Here is a 23,301-nt window from a genome sequence, read left to right as displayed (position 1 = left end):
ATATATTATACAGTATGTGAGAAACTGTGGCAAACATAACCAAAGCATTAGATTTCTTGAAAAACTATGTGTTTTTTTAAGTGGGGTACATGTATTTTGATTGAGTTTTCAAAATACTTTTTATTTTACAACAGTTTATAACTGGAAAAATTACATTTATTTTCTCTTTAATAAAAAATCAATTGAATTGCAAGATTTTTCATAAATTAGTTAATACCAATCTTAATGCTATTTTTCTCACTAAAATATAGCTATATATGCAATAATCCATCGTTATGATTTCCTTGGAATATGATTTAGCAAATTAAAACAATTCTAAAAGTATATAGACATAACTAAATGTTTTCTTAGAGTTATCAGATTGAGACTAATCTGACCAAATTAACAGCCAGGTTCACTGAAACTATATTTGATGAAATTTGTTTCTCATTAACTTTTGTTAATTTTTTAAAAAACAAATTGATCAAGCTTTCATTTCTTGCAAAAATAAGGCCACTAAGACTCTAAAATCATTCATCACCTGCATTTTTGATACTGTGCCTTATTTTCTTATTTTATAAGTTCGTCTTACCAGGTTTTTAAATTTTATGTTCTATTGTTATTTCAGATTTGTGTGCATGTAACTGAATCTTGTAATGTGCTTGGTTTAGATGGAGATATTTAAAGGACAATTAAGTAGACATGTGCTATGTGACTTCCAAAGGATGCCACTCTGAGCTCCATGCTAACGGAGCCAGAGGTCACTTAACTTTCCCGAAATGTAGCTTTTTGTTCTAGTTTAGTTTTGATGCTGTCTAATTTTGATGCAAGATAATTCCATATCTACAAGCTTAAGGAGTGTGTAAGATAGTCATGTAACTAAATTCCCTTGCTTTGGTTGTTTCATCATTCTATATTATCACTGCTACTTAAAAATTCCATTTTTATGGTCCAATTATCTTTCTGGACTGAGTTCCATGTTTTAATATCCATTACTGTTATTGGGTTAGAATTGAGTACATCAGCTAAAAATGGCTAAAATGGTATTACTATGTCGTAGATGATTCTGGGAATGATGCTTTGATTTATAGCTTTGGATGTCCTTTTCTTTAGTTTGAGAAAACATAAAAGCCAGTTTGAAGTCATTTACCTAATTTAGTGGATACATTTGTCTGATATTTTATTAATGGAGAAGTGCTATTTGCTGCTTGGACGGGATCCACAACCTGGTGTGGATCTCTGCCAACACAGAGGGGGCTCGCTTAATTCCTTCACTCCCTCCCATTTATGCCTTTTAATTTTAGTGTCCACTCTTTGAAGATAGATCTTCAAGACCCAAAAGCTGCTAATTCCTTTTTCTGATATTAAACAAAAAGAAGGAAATCAGTAGAGAGATGGGCAAGAAGTGTTTTATATTGAATTATTGAGCAAAAAATGAAAGTGGCCTAAAAACGATTTGAAAGCAGTTTCTGCAGAGACTAAAAATGGCAGGAGTAACTAAGAATTCAAACTGGGAGCCACAACTTTTATTAACGTGCCTCCTAGCCCTAACCCGCCTTTTACCTCCTCATTCCCCCATGAAAATTAGCTGTTAGTATGTCTGGACTGCAGAGAATTTGCCTTGGACTTATTTGTTCTCTCTATCCTTTAGAATGAACACAGGCAAAAGATTGTTTTGGTTGTATCGAAGCTGCTTTACATTTGTTTAGCTCAGAGATAAAAGAAGAGAGACTTCATTCTGTGTTTTAAACCATTTTAACTTCTAGATAGATAATTAGATTGGAAGTTGCTAAACTCAATCTACTTATAGGTGAAGAAATAAAGCTATATATTATTACTAAAGCATTTTCCAAGTTTTGGAATAACTGTGTTCTGTCTTCTCGCTTTCAACTTCTTTCCTCTCCTTCAGTCGCCTCCATTCCAACAACCTGTATTGTGACTGCCACCTGGCCTGGCTGTCTGACTGGCTGCGTCAAAGGCCCCGAGTGGGCCTCTACACCCAGTGCATGGGCCCCTCCCACCTGAGGGGCCATAATGTAGCTGAGGTTCAAAAACGAGAATTTGTCTGCAGCGGTAAGGGAGCAAGAACCTTTGTGTTGTCGTGTTTTTGGATGCTGTCATGTAAGAAAACCGGAAAATGTGCACGCTTTACAGGTTTCAACAATACCATCTAACGTGTGTGATTGTGCACTGATCGCTCTATGGAAATCCTCTGTTTTAACGATGATAATAACATGTTCTAAGACATTCGTGCACAGTTCGTAATTACTGATTACTTGTACCGAAGGTATGGTGAAAGACTTTTCAGTTTTCACTCCAGGGGAAATATAGGAAATCCCTAGATTTTAGTTCTATTTGCTACTCATTATTTTCCCTTTAAGTAATCATTTATATCTACTTTTATGTTAACAATTGGAAGTATGATTAATTATTCCTGGATCTCTGCTGGGAAATTCAAAAAGTAACTCGATGGTAGTTGCAGAGTGACAAAATACTTTTCGTGTATACATATATACTAGTGGTTCAGTTCTACTTAAAAGAGATAAATGACTAGCTTTAGTAACAAAAATCTGAAAACTGAAATGAGACATTGGCTAGTAGGTGACATTTACTTAGTTATTTCTTTGTGCTTATGTACAAATCTAAGTATTTTACACATATTTATCTCATTTCACCTCCCTCATAATTGTAGAAAAATGTAATAGTATCTTTTTAACCATTTTTAAAATTTTTATTTTTTAAATTATAATTGACATTTAATATTGTTTTGTATTAGTTTCAGGTGTACAGCATAGTGGTTAGACATTTATATAATTTACAAAGCATTCCCCTAGGTCTAGACCCATCTGACACTGTACATAGATATTACAATATTATTGACTATATTTCCTATGCTGTACTTTACATCCCCAGGACTATTTTGTGACTACAGAATTGTACTTATTACTCCCTTCAACTTTTTCATCCAGCTCCTCTAACCCCCCTCCCATCTGGCAACCCAATTTGTTCTGTATATCATTGAATCTGCTTCTGTTTTGTTTGTTCATTTATTTTGTTCTTTAGATTCTACATGTAAGTGAAATTATATTATCTTTATATTAGAGATTAAAAAGCTGAGAAAAAGATGCTAAATAACCATGTCCAAGGTTATATAGTTGAATTTAAGAATCTCAACCTAGGCAGTCTGATTCCCGAGAGAGAGAGATTCAGATATATTTATAAAATTGTATATAAATGTATTGATCCATATTAAAATATAATTTACTCTTTTTTTATATTTTTATTTGTTTTTTAAAAATTTTATTTTATTGTTTCAAGCATACAATACACTGGTTAGACATTTATATAGTTTAAAAAACGATCCCCCTAATTGCTCTTTCTCTCCTCTGGCTCTCCACCTAGCCATTACATTAATGCTAACTGGATTAAAGGCTTAAATGTAAGACCGAAACCATAAAACTTCTAGAAGACAACATAGGCTGTAAAGTCTCTGATATTGCTAACGGTCATTTCTTTTCAGATGTAATCTACTTTATAAATATAGGGTTGGTTCTGCCTCAGAAGTATCTGTTCAAATTACAATAAAAGACATTTAAAAAAATGTATGTACTACATCATAAATAGCTAACAGTTTCTTAAAAAAGAAGTAAGATGATATGCTAGTATAGGATTCTAAGTTATTGTTATCTTTTAGTCCTTTTTATGTATTTGCCCACACTTTTTATAACTGAAACAAAATTTTTTTATGATGTCATGGAATGTTCTCAATAGGTCTGATTGCTTTATAAAAAAAAATAATGAAATGACTAACCATTCGTTATAACCACTTTTTTCTCTCTTCGCTTCTCCTTCCCTGTTTTCTAGACGAGGAAGAAGGCAAGTTCACGCTTCTTTTTTAGACTGAGACTATTTTTGTAAACCTTGAGAGCTTGTTGAGGGTTGGGTCAGGAACTAGCCTGCAGCCTCTCTTCCTGGCGTCTGCCTCCACCCAGGTTCTCCCCTGCAGAGTCGAGAGGGCTGTCCCTGAGCCAGTAACCATGCTCGCAGGTTCTCATTTGTTATCATTCGAACAATAAAATCTCATTTCAAAATAGCTCTGTTTCCAAATAAGGAGTAATGAAATTATATACCTGCAGGTAACCACTTGTGCTAAAATTCTAGGCCATGCAAAGGCAAAAACAAAAACAACATATCGACTAAATTACAGAATGACATGTTATAAATTATTATAATAACTTCAAAGAAAATGGTACTTTTGAACCTATCCAGACATTAAACAGCATGATCTAATATTTCTCCACACTTATCGGCACATGATTACTTATTTAGACTCAAGAGGGAAATTTTACTGTTTTGTTTTTTTTTATTTTTGAGATAAAGAAAGTTAAGCTATATAAGTTCAATAAAGACCAAGCTCTATTTAAGCTTATTAGGAATGGAATACCGATTAGTCTGAAGTTGCTGCTTTTTTTTGGAATTCAGAATACTTTTGAATAGAAATCTAGTTTCTAATCTGAATTTAGCCTTTCTCACGATTATTTCAAGTCTTAAAAATTATCTTTACAATTACTTTTTAAAATCTCATTTGCTTCATCTGAGCATTAACCCCAAAATATAAATTCATGCTTCCATAACTATATTTTAGAAAGACAGGCCCATTTTATCATCAGGTACTGAGAGAAATGTATTTTTGTTAATTGACATGCTTTGTTATTTGAGATAAGCTTGCATGTTTTACAGCTATTGTTTCAGGAGGGAAAATATAATTGCTGTGTGTTTCTTTTTCAGGTCACCAGTCATTTATGGCTCCTTCCTGCAGCGTTTTGCACTGTCCAGCTGCTTGTACCTGTAGCAACAATATCGTAGATTGTCGTGGGAAAGGTCTCACTGAGATCCCCACGAATCTGCCTGAGACCATCACAGAAATGTATGTGCCCTGAAATTCCCTCTTATCCCTCCACCTCCCCAGTGACCCAAACCATGACTTTCCTTAGGAGATTCCCAGGTTATCAAAGGCAGATCTGATCAATTAGCTTAGACAGATGGTCCTTTCAAACTGGTATTGACTCTTACTCTGTTTAATTAAATATCTTGTTGAGGTGTCTGAGATTTGTTTTTGTTTTGTTTTGTTGTTTTTTGTTTTTTGTTTTTGTTTGTTTTTAATCAAGGTAGAATGAAAAGGAATGTATTTTAAGAGTAAATAGTGCCTTTCCTTCCCTTGAGAAGGGATTATTAGGCTATTTAGGAAAAACTAAGAATGGCTATACCTAGTCTGACCCTTTGGGCCTGTAGATCTGCCCCTGTCTATTTCTAGGCTGGAGTAGGAGAAATAAAAGAAGGGCTCAGATGGGATAATAAATCATAGAAACAAGATAACTAGACAGTGTTCTGTCGCCTCCAGAACTCACATTTTATAATGCAGTTTCACTACATTGTTTGAACTGTTGTATAGTCCGCCACAGAGTGTATAAAAGAATATTATAAAGAAGAAGTATGAGATATTTAAATTAATGAGCACTTTAGCCTATCTGAATCAATGTTAAATCCATCAAAAGTTAAATTCTCTTGACAAAGTATTTTATACCTGTTTTGTATGCAACTGCTGTGTACATTTGTCTTTGCCAAACATAAGCCATGTGGATAAAACAAGGTCATGTAAGATGTGAAATGGACTGCTTTTACCATCTTGAGAAATAAGCATTAGGGAAAATCTTTACTTCAATATCCATTAACTTAGAAAGCGCCTTTTAACCACCCAGCCTATCATATTATTGTTTTAAAGATCAATTCTAAATTTTAACTAAATAAATGTCTTTGGGCATTTTTAGTCCAAATAATAAAATAGGACCAACTTCTTAAGATATAAATTTACATAGTAGGCACAAAAAAAAAAGTTATTTTTTAAACTATTTATTCTTTGTTTATTTTATTTTTATTAAATTTATCGGAGTAACATTGGTTAATAACATTATCTAAATTTCAGGTGTGCAACTTTATAAATGACCTCTGTATACTTTATTGTATACTCACCACTCAAAGTCTAGTCTCCTTCCATTTTTTCACCAATTAACTGCTCTAATTTATTTTATATGAGAATAACCTTAATTCGCAAGACTGACTGACATTACTTTCAAGTATTTAATGTATGCTTTAAAATGTGCCTAGAGCTTTGCAGTATGAGACAGGATTCTCTGTGGGAACTCTAGAATCTGTGGAGATTTGACACAGACATGGAATGATGTCTGCACATAATATTATTCTCATAAAATTTTTACTTGATAGAACACTGCCTTGCCCATAGAAGGCATTTTTATTTTCTTTAGCCGAAACTTGAAAGAAGAATAATATATGGTTTAAGAAGAAGTGGATGATATTCCATGAAAGAAAAAAGCAGGAACCAAGGTAGAGGTGACAGTGAGCATTATGATTCAGAGATTATACATTTGAACCTAACTGAAGTACTAGGTACATGTCGAGGCATCACAGAAAATAATGTCTGAATAAAGGCACCTCTGTAATTTTAAAGCCACAGATTGTTGGAGAACTTTCATCTTGGTCAGAAGATATGTGATTAGCTAGATAGTAGAAAGACATGTTAAGTTTTAGAATAGGGAATAGTATATTCATCTATCCAGACACCAGCATTTATTAAGTGAGTACATCTACATAAAGGCAAAATGAATTCTCCAGAGATCTTCCATCAAGTGACTAGCAAATTTGACATGCAAATTAAAAGCTACTATGAAATGAGGTACAAAGTAGTAACATGTTGCAAAACAGAAAGAAATAAGATTGAAAATATTTATTCTGAGGGTATAAAGTGGAAGGCAAGTTATTATGGTGGTTAATTAGAGTCAGAAAGCTTTAGTTAGAACTGCTGGTCTGCCTACCATTTATCTGTGAGATCATGGGCAAGTTACTTATCTTCTAGGAGACTGTCTTCTCATTTGAAACTAAGGGTTGTTGTCAGTTTGAAATGGAATAATTAACATATGTAGAGCTTTATGTGCTTAGCATATAGTAATCATTCAATAAATGATATCTCGATCATTGAAGCCTTCATGTAGGAGGTAACAGATGCAGTAGATAACAGATGAAGTACCTTGAAAGACAGGTAGACCAGAAATGCAGAAATAGAAAAGGACTTTCAACGTTAATAGAACATCATAAGCATAGGCAATAAGAATGGAAATATAAGACACTACTAAACAGGAACTCAGTTTGGTATTTCAAACCTGAGAGATTGCAAGAAAATAAATTTGGAAAGGTAGATTGGACCCAATTCATGGAGGGCCTTTGATAGTCTAAGAATCTTAGTCTTCCTTTGGAATGCATTTGAATATAAGAGTGTTCATCTGAATCTTCAAGAATTAATCTGAAAGCTGTGGCCAGTGATTGACAGGAGAGAATACCAGGCACGAGGCCTCTTAGGAAGCTGCTATGCTGGTTGAAAGGAGACGTCATAAGAGCTGCAGCTAGTACGTAGCAGTAGGAATGATGATATGGAAGCAGATATGAAAGCTAATAGAGAAGCAGAATTAATGGGATTTGAAATTTGGTAAGATGAGGGAATAATGGAGAAATATGAACCAAAGATGATGCCAGAGTTTCAAGTATGAGGGATGGGAAGATGATGGTTCTATCGTTGTTTATAAGAAGCTGAGGAGCAGAACCAAACCTAGGAAGGACGATGGTAGTGAGCGAAATTTGTGAAATACTGAAATACCATGAGATACCTGCAGGTACTAAAATAGTACAGACTATAAGGATTTGGAGCAAGAGAAGGACTTGAGGCAAAGGTTTTGGAGTAATTAATATTATAAAATATAAAGTAGATGGTTACATCCATAAAATGGCCAATCGAAAGGAGAGCCAGAGAAGAGAAACCCAAGGGGATTAAGTAAAAGCAGCAGAAGGCTGTGATAGGTAAGGGAGGAAGGGCTTCTGGGAAAAATCTTCTGAGTCAGATGTTCTGGCTGGTGAACCAGATCGAGGTCTGAAAACAGGTCTTGAAATTTGACCAGCATATTGTTCTTCCAGGATTCAAAGTAGAGTGATAGGTAAGGAAGCCACTTTTCAGACTGGGAAGAAAGGGAGTGCATGATGACTACTGGAGAGAGCAGATATGGAGCAGTTTGCAAAGTTTGGCCGAGAAAGGGTTTTTTGAAAATGACAATCACTGTAAAGAGCAGACTTGGATTTATTCTAAGATGCAGAGAGCTGCAATCAGACAATCAGAGAAAGAATGGGATTAGAGAGAGATGAGAGTGTGAGAGAGTTAGATAAGAAATATGTGGGGACAAGATTGTCCTGGACACAGGAGGAGATTGATCAAATCCTGATCCTCTAGGAAAGAACAAAATGCTGTTGTAGGTTGACAAAAGGAGAGTGTGTTGTAGATGTAACAGACTGAAAGTAATGTGAGACTTTTAAAACGCTTAATCTCATGTAGTCTGTTTTATTTTTTACAGTAGAGCCTTTCTTGTATTTCCTATGCTCTACAGATTTTGTATAATGGTGGAATTTAGTTACATAAAAGTTATAGTAAATAATATGTCCCATTGCGTTTGCCTATATTGAAGTGGTGTGTGCAGTATAACTACAATAAATTAAATGTATAAGTCCAAAATATACGTGAAATTCTAGGTGAATATTACTTCTCTGATTATTACATTATCAACTTTATCAGTAGAGTATCTAGTAATAAATCATATTGATCTTCAATGCCAACAAAATACCTACCCCCATTACCATTCAGTGTAGTGGCATAATTTACTAGATTAGTAGTTTATATTTTTTATTACTTTTATTTTTTATTAAGATAAATAACGTCAGTAAGATTCATAAAGTTTAGAAATAAAGCTATGCAATATCTTAAAAAATATTTTTTATAGATTCCAGATTTTTAAAACATGATGAACTGAAAATTATAAACTCCCTCCATATTTTTCAAATATATTTTTAATCTGGATTTTATAAGAAATTATCGTTAGAATTTCTTTATTGGAAGTTATCAGACATTTCATTCCATAATCTTGAGTTGATTTCCTACTGTGTCTTTATTCCTGTAACTGTTTCATAATATAAACCTGACAAAAAGAATGCATGTGCTGTGTTTCGGAGTGATCAACTGCCTATATATCTAGGTAGAAAAACTTGACTCATCCTTTTCCCTTTTATGCTTTGTGTTTGCATCTAATTACACACTACAGGTATTGGCTTAGTCAGTAGTTTATTAAGATATAGGAGGGAAACATTCTTTTAAAGTCAGAATTGGAATAATTTGGAGAAGGAAGAATAGAAAGAGAATAACATTTATCTAATACCTGTGATGTTGGATGCTACGCACATGTTATATCATTTGATCGTCTCATTGATTTTGATGAGTGTATCTACACAATTTAAATAAAATAGGAAAACTAGTGCAGAGGCATATGCTAGATAAACATTGGTGGTTTTCTCCAAGAGGCCTTGTCATCCTGATGATTTTACCATGGTCCAAGATTGGCCTCCGTCTTTGTAGGTTAGCAATCTGTAAAATCAATACACACACACACACACACACACACACACACACACACACACGAATTTATTTTTTTACCATCTGTCTTCCCTACTAAAATAGAAGCTCTAATGCAGGCAGGAACTGATTCTGTTCTAACCACCATCGAATACCTAGCAACAAATCTAGCACCTGTCACACAGTAGGCACTTGTTAAATATAAAATAAATATCTAATGAACGGATAATTTAAAAATTAAACATTTAGAGCAGTTTTATCTCTGAAAGGATAGAGCCATATTAAACAAAATTGAAAAATAAAACCTTAAGGAACAGTTCATGCTCTCCCTGTCAAAAAGAAAATGGTGCTTTTTAAATATAAAATCGGTAAAAGAAAAATTAATGAATAGAATGTCTAATGGAGTGGGCTGAAATGGGGCTATAATACTGAACATTCATTTGTTCAATACTAGCTTGTATTCTACCCTCTATATATATCTGAGAGCTCCTTTCTCTTTGTTCTAGGCTGACCAGTATCTAATAGGTCCCCTTCTTCTTTAGATATAATACTTAATTCAGTCTTCTTACAGATGTCTTAGACATCTTTCTCTAATGTCATATTTCCTCTGGAATGAAGCCTATAGACATTTGCCTCAAATCCCTGAAAGGCTAACAACTTTATTTTGCTATTAAAAATGGTGAGGCTCAAAACAGTTAAGAAATCTTGATTTTTTTTTTAAAAGGGGGGAGTCTTCAATTGTGAAGGGGCTAAATTGGCCTCAATCTTAAATTTATTTGACTCCAAAGCCTATGTTCCTTCCTCGATCCAGCTGCCAAAGAAAGATAGACGTGTCGTCACTCATTGGGATAGTGTAGGAGGGATGACTGAAAAAATCAGGGGCAGACTGATCCTCAGAGAAACAGGACATGAGAAACTTTAAGCAACTTACATATGAAGAGAACATAGAGGAGCGTAAAGACAAGGCATTAAGGTATAGGAATGTTTACAAAATTGAGCATTGTTTCATATTACTTTATATCTAGAACTATTCTATCGTCATCTTTCCTATTCTCTGTTCGGTTGTGTCATGTCCTCTTAAATGTTGTCTGCATAGACCTGATCACAGTTTAACTTGATACCTTGGTATTTCGATCAATGCCAAGTATTCTGTTGGACTACAAGCTTAACGAGGGCAGAGCCATGTCCATTTTCCTCATCGTTTCTGCTCCAACACTTAGTGTAATGTGGGTGAGAAGGACAGTGCTGGGGCAGGAAGAGGGGATCTAGAAAAACATGACAAAGGATATGAACTAATGAAGATACAGCGGGGAACTAGAACGTGTAACATAAGGTTAAATTCCGTTTAAAAGAAAGAAGCTAACGCTCTCCCAGGCTCTTCCAAGCACTTTGCCACCTTGAACCCTGCTGGTGGTTTTTATACAGATAGAGTGCCTGAGGCACGTCTGTACGTGATCTGACCCACGGCAACAAAATCACTAACAGCAAATTGATTCTTTATATATCAAACCCTCGGAATTAATTTCTTAAATTACGTTTTGAGGTATAAAATTTCAAATATGCTGTGATGGATTGCTGGAAAGTAGACATTTAGTTCTCTTCAATCTAGTTATAGATTTCCTGTGGCATATCACCTGTTCAAACGATTATACAGAAATACCATAAATCATGGAGAATAGTTAGTAAGAACATCGGCTGTAACAATTTAGAAGGTCTCATTTACTCTCGTATCCTACTGTCTTTACTTTTGGTTGCCTCTTTTAGGGCTTGGAAGCTGGGGCCATACAAGTCTTTCTTTGATTTGTTTGAGGGAAGATGATCGGGGAAAAGTTTAAATTATGAGAAGGGAAAGGATGGTAGCAATGTCGTCAGAACACTGAGTGTTGTTTCGATGTTTTCTGAGATGGATTGCAAATTCTCAGAAATTATAAGAGCTTTTTTTTTTTGGCTGCATTATTCAGATAGGTAAAGGAAAGTCACTTTATTGTGTGAACTCACTGGACCGCTCTTATTCTCCCAGTATTTAAAGAAAGCTCTTTCAAAGAGACTCACGATGGAGGCTGGGGATGGGGTTAGGGAGAACTTCTCTTCATTTTAATTCCTCTGAATCATTCGCATGCATAATTATAAAGAAGTGAGAATAAGACTAGTTCTTGAATACTATCTCTGATTACAGCCTTTATTTATATTATGATACTGAATATAACTTTTAAAATACATCTTTTTCCTCCATTTTTTGTTTGGACAAACACTCTTCCCATTATGTTTACACCATTTTTGCATGTTATTTACGCATTTGCCTCCTCTAAAATTTTAAACCAGTAATTCTATTAAATTCTACATATTATACACACACACACACACACACACACGCACACACACACGCATCTATAAAATCCCTTTTACCTTTTTCACCCATCCCCTCGAGTGCCGACTCTACATTAGACATCACAGTCGAAAGGACACAGTTTCAGCCTTCAAAATGTTTACACTGCAGAGAATTGAGGTTTTACACAAATACAAATTTTAAAAACTATATAATAAGTAATAAAATAGATATATGCACAGGGATCCCAGAGAAAGAAATGCCTTGGTTTGCCTGGGAGAATTAAGGAATCCTCATGTATGAGGATGTGTTTTGCAGACAGAAAAATTGGGGACTTTTTAGATGTGTGCAAAATCCCAGAAAAGTGAGAGGTAGTATATCTTTGAGAAATTACAACTTTTTTCAAATGCTAGAACATAAAGCAAAAGCCTATTCTTGAATAATCACTTATCCTGATAACAATAGGGTACAAGAGATAATTTGAGCAGGGTAGTAGCATGATTAGATTTGTTAGAAAAATCACTCTATCGTGGAAAAGAAAGTAGTTTGTAGGAAGGGATCCCACTGAGAAAGTGATAGCAACAGTCTCTCTAAGGCAAGATGAAGGCAAGCTTCGCAGCAAATAGGGATGGGAGGCTTTTCCAAGGAGTGACCCTTGTGAAGTTGTGGTATTTCTGTAAAACCTTCTACAGGAAAAAAATGAATACCCATCAGCTAGGGCATAGTCAAAGTAGTATTCATTCGGACGAATGAAATTGTAGTTTTAGAAATTAACTTATAGATTTATGATTATATAAGCAGCTAGAATGATTAAGTTTAACATTTATATAATTCAAATTCCATTAGTAATCACAGTGTTATCTAAACTTTAGGAGAAATATAATGGATAACTTGGACAATAATTCAGTGCAGGGGTGGGAGACAATGCAAGTTGCTACCCACTCATTGAGTAATACTGTTAGATAAGCGATGTGTAAGATAATTTGCATAATGTTTTTAAAACTAAAATTATTACCAGATGGGGAACTTAGTTTAGTGCCTGACTCATAGTAAGCGTCCACAAGGTTTTAGTTATTAATGAAAAACAAAACACCAGAATTTCTGTTTTTCTTTCTTGGATCGCTAAAGAAAATTCAAATACGAAAACAGTGTTATTGACATTATGAATCTATACTCTGTAACCCCAAAATCGTGAGCCATTTGCCTCTAAATTTTCCTCTAAATCTAAACCAAGTGATTGTGTGTATTGAGTGTATCTTTGCATTTGAATATGCATCCATCTGAATGGACGCATGAAAATTTTAATATTGAAAAGATCACTGCCTGAAATATGAAGTCAGTAGGAACACACACATACAGACACACACACAAAATACATACACATTTTTGTCTTGCTTTAAATGCTTAAAGACCTAATGGGAAAAGAGTTATTTCTGCTATGAAAACATCAATTGAATTTACACTCAGGGGAATGTACCCTGGAATGAAAAAAAATAAAATAAGGTTAAGGAAATGGACAATTTTCAGGAATAATTTATCCCAAGGAAGGAATGACTGATAATCAATTAGTATGGTCACAGTCCTCAGGCAAAAATGCTAGCTATATGCAGAGTATGTCCCTCTCGAGGCCAATATTCACTTAGCTGCTGAAGATATTTATTAAACTCAAGTTCTAGAGACTGCGGCTATGTAACAAATAATATTATAGTCTACAGTAGTCTTGGGTCATTTAATGTGGGGATATATGAAGGATTTCAATGGCATATATTTCCTACTAAAGTTAGAAGTAACGTGCCAGAAATAGAAAGTCCTTATTTTAGAATTAGTATGTAATTGGAAAGAAAATCCCTAACAAAGGAGTATTTTCAAATGCTGGACCAACGTTACCTGTGATGAGAATGTTTGGCTACACTGGGCAGTCCAAGATTCAGAAGCTAGAGTCATCCCACACTCCCCTCTCCCCTTCACCCTAGTAAATCTATGTTCTATTCTCTGGCAGCTGTTTTTGCCATTTACATTAAAAGCAGATGGGGAAAATGCAAAGAACTGTCAGTTTTATTACCGTGTATAATCAGCATCTGGGCTGTATGTTACAGACACAATCAGTCCAATCTTATACTTTACTGGTGCTGTAAAAACTTTTTTGAGTTTCTAAGACAGTTTCGAAATTAGAGAAAATGCTGTATTTTAACCATGTTGATCATGAAAATTGCAATCATATATATTTTTCAGCCTCCATATGAATGATGTATGGGTATATGTGTTTAATATATAGTTACTGAGTTATCTGCAAATCCGTACTGCTAATTTATTTTAAAATATGTTTGGAATCACATATATTTATTTCACACTAGAGAGGAAATCGGATTTATTCATTTATATAATCTCTGTGTGTATATGTGTGTCTAATACGTGCTGTGGACATTTTATAATATAATCCTATATATTATATGTGTGAGTACATATATACGCTTGTATATTCCCATATTTTTATTCTTTCATCATTTTTTGTTCAAGAAAAAAACATTTTTTTCTACATCTCATAGTTTTTACCAAAACATTTATAGTAGACTTTATTTTCCTCATTTTTCAGAAAGAGAAACTGAGACACAAAGAAGCAAAGTAACTTTTTGAGGACCAGAGAGCTAATCAGTGGCAGATCCAGAATTTAATCCAAGTCTATATAAGCTCATACTTTTAATCATGAAACTATACATTTTTATCTTTATGTATAAACACATGCAAAACATGGTTCTGTGAAAGGACTCTGGTATCAGAAAAGACCAAAATTTAGGTCGTTTGACTTAACGTCCTAGGGATATTTTGTTTGTTTCGATTTGATGTTCATTAAACAATTACATATGTTAAAGAATTACCAACATTAAATAAAAATGAACCAGTGAATATGACACATATGTAATGAATATATATTCTCAATATTTATTCATGAATATATATACATATCTACATATGTATGTATCTACATATGTATGCATGTGTGTGTGTGTGTGTGTGTGTCCTTGTCTACTCATTTGTTTCTATCTATTTGGTTTGGGAGTTTGTCATATTTTTTTTTTTAATTCACATTGGAAAACAGAGCTCATGCCAGGTATTTCAGTCGAGGGATTTAATATGAGGAATAAATTAAACACTTGTAGGCGACACAGAAATTAGAAAGCTGCATTCTTCCCTGCAGCTCCCCGCACTCCGCCCCCTCACGACAGGCCTGCAGTGACCTAAGAAGAAAGTGATGTTGTACTAAGGCAGGAGGTGTCCCCAACCAGAGGTGAAACAAGGAAGGAGAGGAGACCCTGCTGAGGACATCCCCTGAGGCACAGAGGGACACTATCCTGGCTTCTTCCTCCCTTCCTACCCTCAGTCTCCCGCTAAGTGCTTCTCATTGGCCAAGTTTCACAAAAGCAAGTTGGCAGATGGTTCACAGAGTCATCTCTCTGGGATATAGAGCAGAAGAAGGGAAGGGCATGGGAACTGTGTATTTAATAGGATGTTTATATGGATCGATATGAGGCTGAGAAGCACCATTTTTTGATGGACTAAAATATTTACCAAAAACACTTAGTGAAATCTGTTTCTTTGTGTCTTTCATAACCAGGTGGGGAAAATCTGTATTTCTCTGACAGTAGAACCATAGAGTAGAAAAGGTGGGACAGTTATTTTCATCTCTCTGATTTTAGTGCATCATAAAAATACTTAGGTTGTGTTTGAATGCACTTTGCTGCGGTGGTTTTCGCATGAAATAGTCACATAATGAATCAACAGAGTCCAGTCTTACTGAAAATACGTATAGCCCTTAACAGATTTAGAATTTAAGATTTTCCTTTCTCAGAAGCTTCAAAGTTTTCTGAGTATAACAACTTTTTCTTTTAACTATAATACACTTTCTGTGGAGAGCATAAAAGGTTTGTAAAATTTAATATTCGACAATAATTTCCTTTGTGAAAGAGTTATAATTATCTCTAAAACACGTCACATATCTATTCAGTGTCACTGTGCGTCGCTCTTACTGAAATTGAGGTTATTTAAAACGTACTCCCAGATTAGTCTCTTAAAGGTACTTTCTTTTTTATACAAAGTCCAGATTTAAATATTAATGACATGTAATACCTAAAAATTGGGATTTTTTAATTGTTTTTATAATTGCCTGGGTTTTATTCCTGATCTTGCTCCACAGTTAGGGCACAGCACAATCAGTTTCAGTAGTCATTTTTGGGAAAAAAGAAAATATTTCTCATGAAGAGCATCGGCTGTGCATCTTGACATGAATTCTAGGCTCGAATTAAATGTATCTGAGAGCTCATGTTTCCATTTAAATATTAAATTTTTTCATTACAGACGTCTGGAACAGAACTCAATCAAGGTCATCCCTCCTGGAGCTTTCTCACCATATAAAAAGCTTAGAAGAATGTGAGTGAATAATATTCTGAAATATATGTAATTTTTAAAATTATGCAGGTCATGACCAAGCAAAGACACCCATTTGAGTATGAATATTCAGGTATTTGACAGCTTAAATACTGAGTGATGTGACTATTTGATTGCTAGTTCTATAATATTGTAATGTTAATAGCTAAACTATGTAATATTTTTAAGTTCTCTATAATTTATCATATTGTGAATGTGTGTGGTTAATACAGTATGCAGACAAATCTTAGATGATCAATTCTCAAAAATAAGACATGACATCTTTTGTAATAATTTAAGAAAATAGCCAATTGATTTAAAAGGGTTTTGTTTTTTTTAATTTAGGATTCTTCAGATGTTTTATGTTGTAAATTGTATACGCGTATCGATAGATGCACAATCAGCATGTAAAGGCGATAAATAGCTTTCTCCTGCAGTAAATCTCGCTGGCATTCTGTTTCATCTAACCTAACCCTATTTCTCATCTTAGAGACCTGAGCAATAATCAGATCTCTGAACTAGCTCCAGATGCTTTCCAAGGACTGCGCTCTCTGAACTCACTGTAAGTATAGGCCATATCGTGGAAGGGAAGCAGAGCGCAGAACTAATCGTGGCTCTTAAAAATAAATGGATCTAAAACAAATACTTCTTTATGGTTTTTGATTATGCATTATTGATAATATTAGTTATTATTAATCATTCATTACTTTTATTGAGGAACGCTACCTGTCACTAAAATCAGCCATTCTTAGGAGTATCTGTTTTAGGACTTGATAATTTTGCTGTTGAGAGAGCAAGATTAAGATCCCCTTTTTCGACACTTTTGTTTCTGAAATAAAGGGAAAATGTTTATTTGGGAGTGCTCTGGCCAATGTTGTATTTATAATCCTTAAGCCGATAGCCACGGTCTGTGGGGACAATATCAGTCCCCTTTAGAATGACATTGGGTGAAGTCGTGCAGAGAACAGTGGAAGAGGGCCAGGGAGAAGCCCCTCACCTCCTTGCTTTATCACTTCCCTGAAAGAACCAGCTTTAATCTCTCAAAGTACAAAGATAAGCAAGTTTGATGGCTTTTTAATATCAAAAGGACTTTCAGGGAGATCTATGTAAAATAAAGTGGTTCTAAAATAAATGGGTAAAGGCTGTTATTATCCCTTTAAACTTGTAAAAAATCTTCAGAAGTCCATCAAGTAATCTTTATTTAAAATTGTAAAGTTTGAAAATAGAAACTGGCATGTAATTTTAAGTTGTCGATGCTTAGAAAAGAGCTCTGATTGATATAAATTACTGTTGAGCTCATATGAATTTCAAAAGTTCATTGTAGCCAGTGAAGATCCTGGGATACACACATGTGAGAACTAGACAGACACCTGGGGTCTCTGTAACAATTGACAGTCACTGGTACTGAGGGGAAACGAGACAGACTCACTCATGTGGGCACATGGGTGTTCAGGTTGCTATGCTGGTCTGCTCAGAAAACCACAATTTTCTTGAAGAAAGGAAATATGAAACCATCACTCCATCTGCAGTATCTGCTTGGGTTCATTTCTGTTTGTTTTGTTTTGCTTTTTGTTTTTCTAGAGGAAGTCCCAGGCCGGAAGAACAATACGTGGCAGAAAATGTAGACTGTGGTCATGTATTGCACTCAGGGCGAGCTGTCAGGTTCTAAAATAACAAAGTTTATGTAAGACTCAGTGAAATCACCCAAGTTGTCCATAAAGTACTGTGTATACCATTCTGGCGAGTAATGCTATCCAAAGTAAATACAGACACCCTTTCTGCCATACAAAAAGGACGAAACGAAAGTCAAACTACCGATTCCTAGTTCTTAAAGTATCTATGCCTCAAAGATAACCATTAAGTGTCAAAAGAGAGAGAAGTGGTTAGAGAATTCTTATTTATACCAGCTTGCTGCAGTTCACTATTGAGCCCTCTTGCCTTAATAGTGTTAAGTGACATCTTATGGTTGTGAGAATTAACTGATAAAAATAAATAATACATGGAACATTATTATTTATCACAATAATGACATCATAGTTATTAATAAATATAGTGATAATTAATGATCATATTATAAATTACTATGTGCTAATCTATACAACTATAATAAACTAATGGCAAATAGTAAAATAACCTACTTGCTGAATTTGGATCCTAATCTTCACTATCAGACCTCTCATGTACACAGTTCTTTTGGAAAACTATAAAAAAAAAAGCATTATCTGTCCTTGTGGAACTATATTTTAATCAGGGAGTTAAGTCACTGTGTAATTTCTAGTTCCTAACGTAGCAGGACATGGAAGAAAAGGAACTGTTTTCCGGAAGTGGAATCCCACATAATATCCTGTGATGCTGTAAAACACATAGAGCAGGGAAGAGTGAAACAGATGTGCTATCTCAGAGACAGTCCGTGTGTGGTAGCTGGTATCATGTTCCTCATTGTGCTCAGATTTTGAATTGGCCTTCCAAAGATTAATTTATTTACCGCCCCCCCCCTTAAAGTATATAATTATACAGATTTGCAATAGCCCTTTTCTTTATTTTACCACAGTCATACTTTCAACAGAAATTTATGAGGACCCTGTAGCATCGTAGGCCCCATTCAAGGTTCTGGGGGATGTTTGAGTGAGCAAAGAGCCCTCTGTCATGCAGGTGACCAGTGATCCTGGTTGTTGACCAGCTGGTTTCTGGTCAAAAGAGATAATATATCTGATGATTAAAAAAAAAAAAAAAAGTGCTCTGAAGGAAAATAAAGAAAGGAGAAAGGATAAGGGAAGCCAGTGGAGACGAGAGCTAAAATTTTAAATAGGATGATCAATGAGGGCCTCCGAAGAAGGTGATGTGGGGCAAAGACCTGAAGATGTGAATGGTGGGAGTGAGCTGTGCAGATAGGCGGAGAAAGAACTTTCAAGGCAGAGGGAAGCGCTAAATACTACGGCCCTGAGGCAGGAGTATGCAGCGTATTTCAAAGAAGAGCAAGAGAAAAATCAGAGTGCCTAGAGGAGAGCAGATGGGTGAAATGGAAATAATGAAGAAGGTGTAGTTATTGACCGTGGTAAGGTCTAGGGTGCAACCGTGAAGACAGAGCAATGAAATACGGTGAAAGATAGGTCCACAGGAAAAGTGTAGTGTTGGAACCTGTGTTAGTGAGCCAGGGGTTCACGTTTCCCAGAGAAGGGTGAGGTGACTTGGAAACATGTAGATAACTGCAACAGCCATGCAAATCAGCGACACTTCCATTTCCGAACCAAGTTTTTACTTACGCACATTGATTGCTCTCACATGCCTTTCAAGGACCGTACTCAAGTGTATAGCCAGTTTAGTGTAATCACTGCATTTGCTAAAGGAGTTAAAATATTGAAAAGTGGTATGATACTAAATACTTCTATGCATCTTATTCAATAAAAAATAATCTTAAATGATTTAATTACCGTAATAGTATATTTTAGAGAAAATAACTTGATTTGACGAATGTTTTTAAAGTCTTTCCTATTAAATATTTGCATTAGCACTTATTTATCTCTATTAACATCAATATTTGTTGAACTACACATTATTACTATGTATCATTGTATTTATACATTAACATCTTTAATTATATAATTTACTATATTATAAATGATTAACAAAATATCATTTAGAATACATGCATCTATTGAATCATTTTATTCTCTGGGCTTTTTATGGCTTTTATTCTAGAATATTTAATAATAATCTCTTAAGAATTCAGCATACTAGTATATTAAGCATGGTCTATAAACATTTTTTACTTTTCCTAATTTACTGGTGAAACGTCCTTTCATATAACTGAGAAGTTGTAGCAATGTAGCATGTGGTTAATCATATAACCTTTATGAGAAACCTCTGCTTTCTCTTTACTTTCTTTAAAATTGCTTAGGGTTTTAATTCTCAATTATACATTGTTTTTAATATATAAGTATAGCTCTCTGATACTTATTCGGATAATAAAGCCTGCCCATAGCACCTTTTTCATGATAGCCATCTTATAGGGCTCTATTTTGGACATTCATTTCTTCAGTAGGCGTTCTGGCTTCCAGCAAGGGCAGAGAAATTCAAAGCCTGGCCACCGGCGGTTCCTGCATCTTCTTACCCTAAAATTGAAACTCATGAGGGTGAAACTGGGCTTAGAATTTTCAGTCTTCCTTCTAGGAGCAGGTACAAGAGTGGCCTTATTCTCTATCAGCATAACTGTATGCCGTATATAGTATGCTGAGTATTAGTCATGTATAAGAAATTGTAGAGAAACTACTCAATTTGTCATTCTTGATATTTGTATATTATCCAAATCCCTCACGTATTTATTTTCTTTTTGTTGGAATTTATTTTCATCTATCAATTTCTTTTTAAATTTTCTTTCCCTCTTATGAGTATAGCACAAATTCTCACTGGCCTTCTTGCACTTTATCTCTTTATGTGATGATTATGTCTTTCCCTCAGTTACCAAGTTTTTACGTGCGCACATTGATTGCTCTCACATGCCTTTCAAGGACCGTACTCAAGTGTATAGCCAGTTTAGTGTAATCACTGCATTTGCTAAAGGAGTTAAAATATTGAAAAGTGGTATGATACTAAATACTTCTATGGATCTTATTCAATAAAAAATAATCTTAAATGATTTAATTACCGTAATAGTATATTTTAGAGAAAATAACTTGATTTGACGAATGTTTTTAAAGTCTTTCCTATTAAATATTTGCATTAGCACTTATTTATCTCTATTAACATCAATATTTGTTGAACTACACATTATTACTATGTATCATTGTATTTATACATTAACATCTTTAATTATATAATTTACTATATTATAAATGATTAACAAAATATCATTTAGAATACATGCATCTATTGAATCATTTTATTCTCTGGGCTTTTTATGGCTTTTATTCTAGAATATTTAATAATAATCTCTTAAGAATTCAGCATACTAGTATATTAAGCATGGTCTATAAACATTTTTTACTTTTCCTAATTTACTGGTGAAACGTCCTTTCATATAACTGAGAAGTTGTAGCAATGTAGCATGTGGTTAATCATATAACCTTTATGAGAAACCTCTGCTTTCTCTTTACTTTCTTTAAAATTGCTTAGGGTTTTAATTCTCAATTATACATTGTTTTTAATATATAAGTATAGCTCTCTGATACTTATTCGGATAATAAAGCCTGCCCATAGCACCTTTTTCATGATAGCCATCTTATAGGGCTCTATTTTGGACATTCATTTCTTCAGTAGGCGTTCTGGCTTCCAGCAAGGGCAGAGAAATTCAAAGCCTGGCCACCGGCGGTTCCTGCATCTTCTTACCCTAAAATTGAAACTCATGAGGGTGAAACTGGGCTTAGAATTTTCAGTCTTCCTTCTAGGAGCAGGTACAAGAGTGGCCTTATTCTCTATCAGCATAACTGTATGCCGTATATAGTATGCTGAGTATTAGTCATGTATAAGAAATTGTAGAGAAACTACTCAATTTGTCATTCTTGATATTTGTATATTATCCAAATCCCTCGCGTATTTATTTTCTTTTTGTTGGAATTTATTTTCATCTATCAATTTCTTTTTAAATTTTCTTTCCCTCTTATGAGTATAGCACAAATTCTCACTGGCCTTCTTGCACTTTATCTCTTTACGTGATGATTATGTCTTTCCCTCAGTTTTATAGGTTCTGGCACTATTCTTTTTCATCCAACTTCTTTGTCCTGGTCTATGGAGTTTTGATATTTTAACTCCTTTTTTCTTGCTATCATTTTGATCCCACCATGTGTAAGAAAAATATACACATCCCTAGTACTGCTGCCTCTTTTTGTAGAGAGATTTCATTCCCATCATATTCTCTGAGCATTTCTTTATTATATTTTTATGACTTTTAGTTCATATATCTAATATTGCCTATCCAGACGGAATTTCTGCCTTCTGTGTGATCTCCTCCTTCCACCACCCCTCTCCCCCGCCCCAGGTATCCAAATTGTCTCATTTCCAATAAACATCGATTTTTTAACATGACCTTAAAATCAGAATGATTTGTTGGAAAAAAAATATTTTCACTATACAAATATGACACACCTCCTAGCTGGTCTTCCTTTCATTGCTAGTTGAGCAAACCTTTAAAGTGAAAGTCCCAAATGAACAACCTACTAAATTATCTGCCCCTTGATTCTTATTTGGGTCTCCCACAATTTATATGCATCCTGTTTCCTTTTTCATGGGTTCAAAATTGTTCAGTATGCAAAACTGTTCTTTTGGGTGGCTCTTTCAAGTCGTACTTTATTCACCTCAGTCATATCAGTGCCTAGGACATTGGGAAATAATAAACATTCGAAAGATAACAGTTGGATTCAATTTATTCAGACACCAAGCTTAGAACCTAGCAAAGTTCCTGGCACAGAGTAAGTGTACAATATCTCCTGTTGAATGAAATGATCGACAGTATTGAACTGAATTGATGCCATCTTCATCTGTTCATTTGTGTTTCTGAAGCCTCCTCTTTTCTTATGCTTGACCTTGAAACATATATTTATTCTTGCTTTACTCTCCCTTAGTTCCCTTACCACCTTGACCCAGACCATACAGAATTCTTTTCTGTTTGATTAGAAAAAAAAAATGTTTCTTCTGTAACTGATTTACCTTTTAAAAAAATCTATAATCTACACAAATTAATTTTTATATTATTCTATATAATTGTCACTGGAATCTATACAAACAGAATGTCTCTTTGCACAATATAGCACCAAGCTTTATTCCCTTCATATTTTATAATATAGTCCACCTCTCACTGACATCTTAATAGGGAATGGCTTTTTTTTTACTCTTATTTATCTCTCTTATATTTTCCTCCTTTCCAAACAGAAATCGTGTACTGCTACCAAACAAACATATTATTTAGATTCTCATTTTAACTTTTTCTTCAAATATTACGACATCTATTTATTTCTTTCCCAATTTTTTTCTGATTTTCAAAAATAATATATGCTCATTGTAAAGAATGTAAAACGTGTGTGTACATGTGTGTGTGTGTATGTATATATCTGTATATATA

At 34.4% G+C, this 23,301-nt stretch overlaps 1 protein-coding gene across 3 annotated transcripts in view; it reads left to right on the top strand.

The window, feature by feature from the left end:
- Positions 1-23,301, top strand: part of SLIT2 (slit guidance ligand 2) — a 325,399-nt gene that overhangs the window by 210,706 nt on the left and 91,392 nt on the right. For 2 of the 3 annotated variants that reach the window (XM_015594877.1, XM_015594879.1), the window contains exons 8-11: positions 1,889-2,052; positions 4,768-4,906; positions 16,179-16,250; positions 16,738-16,809. In XM_015594877.1, the coding sequence (XP_015450363.1) occupies positions 1,889-2,052; positions 4,768-4,906; positions 16,179-16,250; positions 16,738-16,809 (447 nt within the window). Of the gene's footprint in view, positions 1-1,888; positions 2,053-3,843; positions 3,856-4,767; positions 4,907-16,178; positions 16,251-16,737; positions 16,810-23,301 lie in introns of all 3 variants that reach the window. The other variant, XM_015594878.1, reaches the window with a different exon arrangement.

Source organism: Pteropus alecto, unplaced genomic scaffold, assembly GCF_000325575.1.
Source record: "Pteropus alecto unplaced genomic scaffold, ASM32557v1 scaffold5, whole genome shotgun sequence".
Classification (NCBI taxonomy): domain Eukaryota; kingdom Metazoa; phylum Chordata; class Mammalia; order Chiroptera; family Pteropodidae; genus Pteropus; species Pteropus alecto.
This window is presented reverse-complemented; position numbering and strand designations above follow the sequence as displayed.